Source organism: Elephantulus edwardii, unplaced genomic scaffold (genome assembly GCF_000299155.1).
Source record: "Elephantulus edwardii isolate Elephantulus edwardi_28Jun2011 unplaced genomic scaffold, EleEdw1.0 scaffold00041, whole genome shotgun sequence".
Taxonomy (NCBI): domain Eukaryota; kingdom Metazoa; phylum Chordata; class Mammalia; order Macroscelidea; family Macroscelididae; genus Elephantulus; species Elephantulus edwardii.
Genome location: NW_006399791.1, coordinates 2,996,926 through 3,008,703, shown reverse-complemented (window position 1 = coordinate 3,008,703; position 11,778 = coordinate 2,996,926). Strand labels below are relative to the sequence as shown.

At 42.0% G+C, this 11,778-nt stretch overlaps 1 protein-coding gene across 2 annotated transcripts in view; it reads left to right on the top strand.

Annotated features, from left to right (window-relative positions):
- Window positions 1-11,778, top strand: part of EFTUD1 (elongation factor Tu GTP binding domain containing 1) — a 231,874-nt gene that overhangs the window by 44,661 nt on the left and 175,435 nt on the right. For both annotated transcript variants that reach the window (XM_006885125.1, XM_006885124.1), the window contains 4 exons: window positions 552-674; window positions 3,055-3,154; window positions 6,133-6,284; window positions 6,529-6,695. In XM_006885125.1, the coding sequence (XP_006885187.1) occupies window positions 552-674; window positions 3,055-3,154; window positions 6,133-6,284; window positions 6,529-6,695 (542 nt within the window). The remainder of the gene's footprint in view (window positions 1-551; window positions 675-3,054; window positions 3,155-6,132; window positions 6,285-6,528; window positions 6,696-11,778) is intronic.

Here is an 11,778-nt window from a genome sequence, read left to right as displayed (position 1 = left end):
CTGAAGCTTCATCTGACATACTTTTGGCACTGGTCCTTGGAGAGGGACATCATGTTCGGGAGAGTGGAGGGACAGCGCAGGAGAGGAAGACCTTTGATGAGATGGATCGATTCTGTGAGTGGAGTGGTGGGAATGAATGTGTTTGAGACAGTGAGATTGGCACAGGATAGAACGGCATTTAGGGCTCTTGTACATAGGGTCACTATGAGTAGCAAGCAACTCGATGGTACATAACAACAACATAGACTAAAACCATGTGCGACATTTTTAGAACTTAGGGTTCTCTAGTCCGTACTTATACCACAGCAATCATTGTTAAAACATCTATCTTTTCCTTGTTAAAATAGCACTTTCTTCAGGGATTTAGAGTCCATCGACTTTGTAAGATCATACGCCTATTTGGAGATGTGATGCATTAAATAATTGTTTTTCAGCCCAGCTATTTTTTGTATAAGCATTCATTGTTGCCTCAGAACTTACACATACAATGTATGCTTGCCTCTTGGAGGAACAGTAGCCCAGAGTTTTGAGTCCTTAACAGCTCACCCCAGCTATGGTGTGTCAGAAGCTTCCTAGTCCCCTCGATATTACAGCTGAGAGAGTGGAAAAACTGATGTGCACAGGATCACAAACGTTTGATTCTCTTCCACCAGAAACACAGGCTCTGAAAGCAGGTGAGGTGAAGATGGATATAGTGTGGCAGGTTCCACATTGAGATTGTTCTGGGACCAGGGATTGCTAGGCTAATATACCGAACGCTAGTTTGCCAAGGAGCAGCCAGTTTGTTAAATTGCCTTTTTCATAAATGAACCATTTTATGAATGGCTACTTTGTCCACTTTGTTTAGAGTTTCAGTTTTGCTACAGTCCTTTTGTTGCAGCCAATAAATACTTTGAGGGACAGTGACCCTGAGACTTATCCTTCCTGCTCTGATTTAATTTCACAATTGAACTATATTCATTTGTCATAAAGAGCTGGAATTGTGGCCCTACGGCTTGTAGAAAGTGGTCCCCATGCCTGTACAGTTCATTCGAATTCCTAATCACGCACTACACTCCCTCTGAGAGGGAAAGCTGCTGTTTCTGGTTTGAAGGCTCTGAGATTCATCTGTGTGTACTTCCTACCCAGTTCTTTTACTCCCTTTCTGTTGAATTGTACCACTCTCCACTCCCAAAACTTCACTGCTATTTTCAGGGTCACCACTGACTAACTTTTAGTTCTTTCTGGTTTGATCTGTCACCAGCACTTATCAGGGCAAGTCGCCTCTCTCCTAGAAAAATCTATCTTTGCATGATATCCAGGCTCCAAGATTCTTCTTTACTCCCTGGTCCTTCACTGGCTATTTATTCCCCAATTCTTATTAGTTCTGCTCCATCTCTCTGACTTTTTAACTTTAGAGTGTCACAAGAGACTTTCTTGGAGCCTCGTCTCTTTACACTCTCTAATCTCTTGCGAGGGATCTCACCTAATTTCACAGCTTTAAGTAACAACCATGTATTTGTAATTCCCAAATCATGAACTGCAAGCCCTGAACTCCAGGCTCCTGTATCCCATCTATATACCCTTTGTTCATTTGGCTCTTAAAAAGCATCTGAAAGTAACATATCCCAAATGAAACTTCATAACCACAAGCCTGCTCCCTAGAATCATTGCATAGTAACACATTGTGGCTTCATTGGCTCAGTCCTTCATTGGCTCAGGTTAAAACCCTTGTAGTTGTCCTGGACTCCACACCCTACACCCATCAGCAAATCCTGTTCTTTCTCTGAAGTGTGTCCAGAATTCAGCTATTCTATTTCTGCTTCTGCCTTGTAGGCCAGGCACCCGTCATCTCTCACCTGGATTATTAGAATAGCTTTCCAGCAGGTCTCCTGGCTCTGCTCTTTACATTGCAACCAGGTGATCCTTTCTAATGCAAGTCAGGCATGTCATACTCTGTTCCTCAAAAGAACACCTCAAAGGTGTTCTTGGCAAAACTTATACTATATTTCTTACTTCCTGAAGTTTCCCCCCCCCCTTTGCTTGTTTGCATTTTAATACTGAATTATTTAATTCATCTAGAAATTATTTTGGAATGAGATATTAAAAAAAAAAAATACCCCCCACCTCTGGTGTTGAATGTGGTTCTGGTTGGGAATGGGTGGGGAATGTCAGTAAAGTGATCTGAAATTGTTTATAGATTTAGGGAAAATTATAGTATTGAATCTTGATTTATTTTTGTAGGGTTTGTTACTATAATAAATAAGGATTTGTGTTTATTTTCTAAATTGTTTTAGCAGTAGAATGGAAAAACTGTTGATTTTTATATTACTGGTAAACTGCTTTTCTGACTGTTGACCCTTGAATATTGTTGTTGAATACTGTCAAATTGGAACCAACTCATGGCTGATGCCCCAGTGGATTTTCAGGGGCAGTAAATCACACAAGAAGAGCTTGCTCATCTTTCAGAGGGAGCAGCTGGTGAAATAGAACTGTATGCCTTCAGGATTGCAGTGCAGATTTTTACCACTGGGTCATCAGAGTGCCCTACTGACCCTTAATAATGTCCCCTAATTCTACTGTGGATAAAGGAAGAATTTAATAAGAAAATAGTGGGTATTTTTCCTTTCTCATGGAATAATGTGTTACAAGTTTGCCAGCCAAAGGGTTTATGATTTTAATCTACCAGTTGCTTTGGGAAAAGAATAGGCTGTCTATTCCCCATAAAAATTTACAGTTTCAAGCACCCCATGTAAGTTATTAGAGATTTGTGTTTTACTTATGGTTTAGTTGGTGGTTAGCCCTGTACCTCCCATTAGAGTGATAGGACGTTTTTGCTTTTCTTTCTTCATTTCTGTCACCTGGGCTTGCTATTACTTAACTATCACTCTTCTAGCAATGTTACACTTTTAAATTGGAGGAATTTTTTTTTAATTTATAAAAGAGTATGGACAGCTTTCATATTTTGGTAATGCCCTACCTATTCTAACCATCATATAATTATTTTCGAGAAAGTCTGGCTTCTTTATAACGTGGGGGGGAAAATAGTGACATTTTGCTTCCTTGTTTGTTTAGCTTTTATGAGATGTGGAAGTGAAGACACTGCTCCTGTTATTATCTTTGTTTCCAAAATGTTTGCAGTTGATGCTAAGGGTTTGCCTCAGAATAAGCCAAGGTAAGGCTAAAGGGGAAGCTGGGCTGGGCTGGGCCAAAGAAACGGAATATGTATGGGCAAAGGGTGGAAAGGGGAGATGGTAGCTAATGCGGAATTCCTCAGGGGAGAATTTCTCTGGAGTAATGTACAGTTTGTATGGTACAGTGCTCTTACACGATCTCCCTCTTGGAAGAAGCTGATACTTTTGAGCGTAGGACTGCTGATTTGCACCCATACAAGTTTAAAGAACAGTCATAGTAAATAGACTAGTAATAAATGCCTTAGAGATGGCAGCCTGTCAGGCAGGTTCCAGTTTAAGCCTACTTTATCTGCTCTGGTTCTCTCTACTCTAGTAGAGATTGACGAGTGTGGGTATCTGTTGCTGTCTACTTGTACTGCACATTTTCAAGCATTTACAGAGTCCTGGGAAGTCTGTTTATTCTGCAGTCTGTCTTAATCACAGGCTCCCTCCCCCGCCCCATTTCATCACCACTGTTTCCTACACTGAGTTAGAGCTCCGTGATCTTGTGGAAATTACTGCAGCAACGTCTTAGGTTGTTCCCTGGCCTCAGATGACATAAATGGCTTTGTAGCCTCCCAGGCAGGCTGCCTCTTTGAAATTCTAGGTCTCTGCTTTTGCTTTTCTCAGCTGCTTATCTTTGAGAAATTCTTACTGAATTCTCACCTGGTAACACGTTCTCGTAAGTAGCATTCTTTTTGCAATTTCTAGGCAGTAGCTCCCTCCTTGAATTCCTGAGTCTATTTTTTTGCTGTTGTTTCCAGCTCCATCTAGAAACAAGGTGCTTTCTTCAAAGAGATGCCACCTTTATTCTTGATTTTTTGCTTCTCTTCATCTTCGATCCCTGCTAGTCTGCTTACCTCTGGTACTGGATGTACATAGCTCCATGTAGCTCTTTCTCTGACACTGTCTGTCTGCTTCTCTTGACCATACTCACATAGTCCAGAGCACGAGTATTTTGGTCAGAATCTATAAGCTACATATATGTCAGCTTTCTTGCCTTTTCTTTCTCCTCCAACCTCACACCCCCCAACCTCCCCCCAGCCTACCTTTCAATCACTAGATAATGGTCACACTTCTGGTCTCCTTCATCTCTACTCCTGATAACTTCTTTCTCCTGCAGGTGGTCTTGTTAGTTCAGCAGTCACCTAAGAGCATCCCTCTCCTTGCTCTTTCCTTACTAGTAAAGACCTGCTCTCTTAACAAAGAAATTATTCTTTGTTTTCAACAAATACTCGGTCCACAGCAAACACTTCACATAAATTCTTGCTGGTTTCCCTTTCGTCTGTTTCCTTCTGTGCTCCCAGCACCAGATATAATACCTGGCACATAACAGAACCAGTGTTAATGTAATAGGCAGATTAATACATACATCGATAGCTCTGTGCATTTGATGTTAATGGATATAATACTAATTTATTCCAGATCATCTATCGTGATGAGTGGGCAGGGGAGGGAAATAGATTTGTTGTGTATTGCTTGGAACAATGGCCCTGGCAGGAAGGCCATTTGACCCAGTATTTATCCATAAGGAGCTTCTTTGTAAGGAGGAACTTGTCTCTTGCAGTGGTCATGGAGTTACTCCTTCTAGTGCCAGCAGCTTTGACTAATGGCATGTAAACAATCAATTCTCAAGACCTAGTTCCTGTATTTTTGTGTCTTACCACACAACCCTATTACTTTTAGTGAATGAGTGACTAGAAGGGAACTAGACTTACACATTTCTAGTGACAGGTCTTGCTGATAAGGCTTGCCAGCAGATAGGTATCTGAAGGGGGTAGTCGAGAACACACAGGACTTGGACAGTCACTTGCCCGGACATCTCATGTGAAGTAAAAATAAAAGGATTTTTGGGTGCCAGGCATCAGGAGCTCTGAGAATATGTGACCATTTAGAATGCAGGTGAGTGATGCCTGTTCAGAGTGACCATGTGCATGATTTCCAAAACTTAAGGAGAGAACAGGAGGAGGAAATGATGTCGCAAGGTTATTAACGAGGTCCCAAGTTAGAAAGCGCAGAGCCAGAAGTGAAGGATAAAAGGTACAGAGGCAGGAAGGTTGAGCACCAAGCACAGTGGCCCAGCTTGCAGAGTTGGAGCACAAAGTTGGGGGGGGGGAGCAGTATCCAGGTTGTCCTGATGTTCATTCTGGAGGATGAGGCTGAAGACGCCCAGATTTAGCCAACCACAGAGCACCTGTGCTGGGTTGAGCATGCAGAATTCATGAGAATTTCGAGGCGGCCTTCCTTCCCTTTCAGTTTGTCTGGTTTATAACCTCTCAAACCCAAACTCCCAAAGAGAATGGATGGATGTTTTTATTCTCCTTATTGCTTCTCCTTTAGTGAGAGAGCTCCCGTGCCCTCTCTGCCAGTAGACATAACAGCCCCTCAGTTGCTCTGTTCCTCTCAACCTCCAGTAAACATACTGCCTTTTCTGTGGTGGCACTGCTTAGATCTTGACACTATTACTCATAATATCAATTTGACTTTTTGTCCTGTTTAATTGCCCATTGTTCTCAGCTTGACCTGGAACTCTTAGTCCTTGCACTTCAGCTGTCTATAATAATACATTTTTGTACTTGAAAGGAAAACTTCGATGTCTTATTGAGGCCTTGTGCTTGTTTGTCAGCAGGGTGTCTGCAGCCCTGCTGTCTTTTACTTGATCCCTTCCTTCGCTCTGTTTTCTGACTCCTCCTGAAGGAATATGGGTATTTCAAAAAGGTTTCCTGTGATTCTGCTTTAACGTGACTTGGTGTCAGCCCGCATGCCAGCTCATAAACTCAGTGTGGGGGAAGGAAAGCATTCTCAGGGAAAGCAGCTGGACCCTCTTTCCTGTTAGTACAGTTAGTAAAGAAGCCCTCTGCCTGTAATGCAGCTGAGGCTGATTTCTAACTTTTCAGCCACATCAACACATTTCCCTGCTTGAACAGACCACGAAAAGCTCGGTGTTGCCAGGTGTTAACATATCTGTGACATCCCGTAGGCCTCTCACTCAAGAAGAAATTATGCAGAGGCGTGAGCGCGCGAGGCAGAGGCACGCGGAGAAGCTGGCCATGGCACAAAGCCAGGGCCCCCTGGAGCCCACCCAGGATGGGAGCACCCTTGAAGCAAATCCAGAAGGAGAGGAGCCGAGAGGTACAGCTTTCCTGAACAGGCTCTGATGAGCGGTGGTTGGCGTCTTCCTTCCCTTGGAGGTGCACTCTTTACCTCTTGAGAGTTTAGCTTTTATCATAGCTTTCACCAGGTTTCCTTTATTCTTGGGGGTTCTTTCCTGAAACTGGGCCAGAAGCATCATACTTACTCTTCCTTCTGTGTTTCCAGGCTGTTCTTGGATTAGAAGGTGTATTCTTGGCCCTCATTCTCCCTTTGTTTCCAACAGGTGATGGGCAGCAGGTGGAGACTGTGACCCCTAAACCTGTAACTGAGGAAGGAAGTCAACAAGAGTCTTTTGTTGCGTTTGCTCGAGTGTTCAGTGGCGTGGCTCGAAAAGGAAAGAAAATTTTTGTCTTGGGACCCAAGTACAGTCCTCTTGAGTTTTTGGAACGGGTGAGAATTAGAAGCAAACTGTATGTTGTTTAAAGGTTCTGCTGTATTTTCAGATTAGTTGGGGATCTCTATTGTCTCTGGAAAGACAGGCTTACGTGAATCCGTACACCTCCTCTTTTGATTTGATGACATTGTTACCAAGCTCCTATCACTCACATTCATTCATTCATTGACTGCCGTTGTGTCCAGTCAATTCTGAATCCTAGTGACCCTACATTGGCTGTGAATCTCGAAGACTGCCCATTTTTCTCCCTCAGAACTGCTGCTGGATTCAAACTACTGGGGATTAAGCAGCCTTTTGATTAGTGCAACACACTATGAACTACACCCTATAGCTCTTTCAGGTCATATTTAGTTGTCAGACCTTCAAGGCAAGACTGACTTGTAATGAGTTAGAGGAAGGAGCTGGTCAGAGCAGAAGTCATGTGGAGCCATGGCAGAGTCAGATCTTAAAGAAGGGGGATCCAGTAATCGGGGGCTTAGAGCCAAAGGCATGACCAATAAGAAAGTGAGAAGCAGCGCCCAGATCAAGAGGGTCTGTAACCTGGGGGTCAGCCAGAAACTACAAATCCCTGAGCCAGAGGGCAAAACTAGAGATCATTACAACCACTCTGGAAGGCTGTCTGATGTTTCCATGAAAAGTTGACCATAGACATTTCATATGACCCAGTTATTCCACTGCTTGCAATATAACCTGAGAAAATGGGAACTGAGACACAAAGGGAGACTTGTACACCAATGTTCGTAGCGTTACTCACCATTGCAAGAACATGGGAAGAGCTTAGATTTCCAACCACAATTCAGTGGATTGAGAATTGTACATTCACACGGTGGAATACTATGCAGCATGCAGGAGCAATGATTTTGAAAACTACTACTTAACTTGAGAGGTACTGGAGAGCCCTATGCTAAGTGAACTAACTCAGTGCCATAAGGACAAATACTGTATAAGACCATTACTATAGAAATAGATAACTGGTAAAAGGTGTATGAGGTCCCAATGAGGGGTAGGTAGGAGCAGAGGGATGAGGATGGGCGGGTCACACAATTTGATGGGTCTTGGGAAGGGTGGGTAAAGGAAGTGGGAAAATGATCCAGTGTGATAAATAATCAATATGAACTTTGTAAGCAAACCAGTGTAAAGTAAACATTTTATTTAAGGGGAAAAAAAAACCAAACCCAAAAAGCAACACCCAGAGGTCATAGGCACCAGCTGTCTCAGAACAATTTGGGGAATAAGCAAGATGTCTCCATAGTAATTAGATAGAAAAATTCATAGGATGGTCAAGATACCAGAAGCCCATTGAACTCAGGTTCAAGAAGCAGAAAGTCAGGACCTTGTTAGAGGGAAATATGCAGCTTCGTGAGCAGAAAGCATCTGCTTCTCTCTGTGCAGGAAGCTTCTTTAGGGGCAGGAAGCCAGCTGTGTGCACACATCAGGAAAGCGCCTGGACTTGGGGGCAAGTGTTAGAAAATGCTTGTCAGAAGCTCCTCGAGAACATCTTTTTTCCGTGCCTGGAATGTGTATTCCGTTTTAGCAGTTTACCTGAAGTTTAGAGGTTACCCTGTCTAGTGGTGTTTAAGCATTCCTTGCTCAGTATGACGTGCTCTGATTTAGCAGGGAGTGCCATGAGTGGTGTGGGCAGGGCATATTACGTGGGAGGCTGAAAGTACCACAATAGCATGTATAAAACTCCACTTAGGATAATCTTAACATCTTGATTTGAATCTGAAGCTATAAGATAGACATAAAATTGATGGTTGTTCATCAGGAAGGGCCAAGTATAGCTGTTAATTGTTCTCTTTTGCTTATTCTCTAAACGGTTCACATATTTAAAATAAGAAAGGGTTATTGAGAGGAACACTGATTTGAGAGTCTTCAGTGGCACAGACACTTCAGTTGAGCGCTTGATTGCCAATCCAGAGAGGAACACTGATTTATATGGCATTACAAATTCTAGGAGTACTCTAATTTTCCCCCTTTACCGGTTGTACCATGCTCTGGTGGAACCACAGCGTGAAATCAATCATTTAGATATCTGATGATTCAAGCAAGAATGATAAAATGACAGCATAAATGACTTCTCTCTCATTGTCTCCACTCATAGCTGACCCTCTAGCAATTCCCAAGTACACTTTGAATAGGAGATGACCACCCATCTTTCCAAAGGTGTGGCCTTTGGGTTGCAGTGCAACTCCTAAACTAGTTTTTCTCATGTTATGTGTGATCATATCAGAATTCAACGCAGGCGATTATAGGATAAGCTATAAATCACATGGGAGTCAATCACCCATCTTTTGTAGAGCAGCTGGTGGATTTAAACCACCTCCCTTTGGATTGACAGTGCAACTTCTTACCCACAGATCTCCCTGAAGAATACAGTATACTTTTTTTTCTGAACTTTAAATAAATTAAATCTTACTACATTTATTCTTCTAAAACTTTAAGATTTTACCCAATTTGGTGCATTTACACTGATAGCCATTCCTGGTGCTTGTTCATTGTTCACTACTGTGTAATACTAAATTTCATGAATATGCATGTATCAGTTTTCATGTCACTGTGTATTTGGGCTTTTTCATTTTTCCTAATCTAAATAATGCTCCCTTGAAGATTCTTTTGCATATCTCCCTGTGTTCACTTACTTCTGAATTAATTCCATGCTTTTGTTTCTTTGCATAATATTGCATCTGTTTCACCCTGGCTTCTCTATATGATCCTTTATTTTGAGGCGAGCTGTCCTGGCTTGGATGCAGGTGGGAACCTCTGACAGCTTGAGGGCAGAAAGACTGGCAGTCTACACTTATCTCCTCTCTCCATCTACTTAGCAGTCATGTGGATATTTTCACAGAAAGGCTTCAGCCTTAGTCCTTTGTGTGCTCAGCCCCAGGGGTCTGTTCCTTGACCCTAATTAGCATTGCTCTGCCCCATGGCCTGTGCACTGGATTTGCAGACTTGCTTATTGCTTATGTATCTGTGAGTACCCGTGGTCAGCCCCAGATTGCTAGCCCCAGATCAGGAATGCCATTTTATTAGGAACATGTCTTAGAATTTGGCAGAAATAGTCATACAAACGTTTGAGTGAGACCTATGCTTGTGAATTGATGTTCACCAAGTTTGTGCTAGTAGGAGAAGAATCAACTTGTCAGTAACTGAAGTCTGTTAGTGAGAAAATGGTCAAGTAAATGATGCATCCATGTAGGGGAAAGCTATGCACTTGTATAAAAAAAATTGATGTACATGTATTTGTGTAGGAAACAAAGCATGTGTTCAAAGAGAGAGAATTAGAATTGCCTGGGAAATTAGTATTTATCACTTTAGCATAACTGGGTTATTACAAATCATCTTCCAAATTGGTTGTTTGAATTTACACTCCCAATAAGAGTTTATAATGATACCAGTTGTTCTAAATACTCACCAGAAGTTGTACTGTCAGACTCAATTGTTGCCAGTCTAGTGGCCAGATAGCATGTTTTATTGTGCTTTTAGTTTGCATCTTCCTAATTATGTTACCAATCTGTTTATTGGTTATTCTATTTTTTTCTGAAGATCTCTCTTGGGATCATTTGACTACTTTTCTGTTGTGCTATTTTGTTGTTGTTGTTGTTGCTGTTGTTAATATTGTTAGATTCTGACTGATTTTTAGATTCTGACTCCATGCCAGATATTTTGTTTCTTTTAATTAAAATATTTTACTGGGTTTTTGGCGAAGTTGACTGAGTAAATTAGATTTCCACTTAAGAAATTCCACACAATTTATTTAATGACGTTGGTTACATTTTTTATATTATATCCATATCACCTTTCTCATTATAGTTCTGGGTCCGTTTCCAGTACTCTAGTTTCCTTTCCCCTTTGCCTTCTCATATTTTTTCCCCTTCCAAGAAATGTTCATCATTTGGTCTCATATAGGATGATTTTTTTAAAAGGAACATTGTACTCATGTCTGATATAATTTCTTTTATGAGCCTGCTGTTGTTCTTGACACCCCAGTGGATTTTCAGAGGCTCTAAATTGATCACATAGAAGAAGGTTGCTCATCTTTCTCCTGTAGAGTAGTTGGTGGATTTGAACCATGAACCTTTGAGTTGACAGTACCCATTAAGTGACCAGAGGTCCCTTTTGAGTTTATTGGATGAGTGATACAGTGGTTAAGATGCTACTCCAAGGTTGGAAATTTGAACTCATTAGCCCCTTGGGAGAAAGATGCTTTTGTTAAGATTCACAGCCTGTAAATCCTGTTGGTCAGTTAGTTCTGCTTTGTCCTGCAGGGTTATATTGAGTCAGAATATCCTTAATGACAGTGGCTTTTTGTTGTTGTTTAAAGAAGACCTTATGGAATAAATTTGGTTGTAGTTGTCAAGAATATCAGGGAGACAGTCTTGAAGAATCTTCCAGTCTAAACTGTCCGTTAAGTCTAGTTTTTTAAAGAATTTTGGTTCTTTTACACAGTTTATGCCCATTCTCTCAGGACCCATCAGCTTTTATCATAATCAGACCACTTAGTAGTGGCATCTTGGCACATTCCGGTTCTTCTGACTCTGGGGAGATGGGATCGTGGTGTGTGTTAGAGTGAGAGTCAGGTGCACTAGTTTCTTCCCTGCTCTAATGTGTTGCTTTTTTTTTTTTTAATTTTTTTTATTGGGAAAAAACAAATTGGGGGTACAAGGAGGTGAGGGTTGGGGGCAGAAGGGTGAGGATGGGCAGGAATGCAGTTGCAGAGCTGCAGAAATTGGTTGGTGGGGGGAGCAGGTGAAAGAAATGAAAGTGATCCAGTGGGGACCAGATGCTACAGGAAAATGACAAGCATTTTCCAATGGTAGTTAAATCAACTGTCTTACTGATTTGAGAACTGGATGCCGACTCTCTGGCTTCTTCATGCTGAACAGGCGCGTTGATGTGAAGCGGGAAAGGGAGGACGCTTTATCACCTTACTGGTGGTCTTGGGTTAAAGCTGCTTGCCTTCTTGTTCTGTTAGAAGACATTTTCCTGTCATTTGCTCCCCTCTGGACTGCAGAGTGTTTTCCCAGGTGGGTCCAGTGGGAATGGCTGGTTGAACCCAGAGGCTCCATCCTCCTTTGC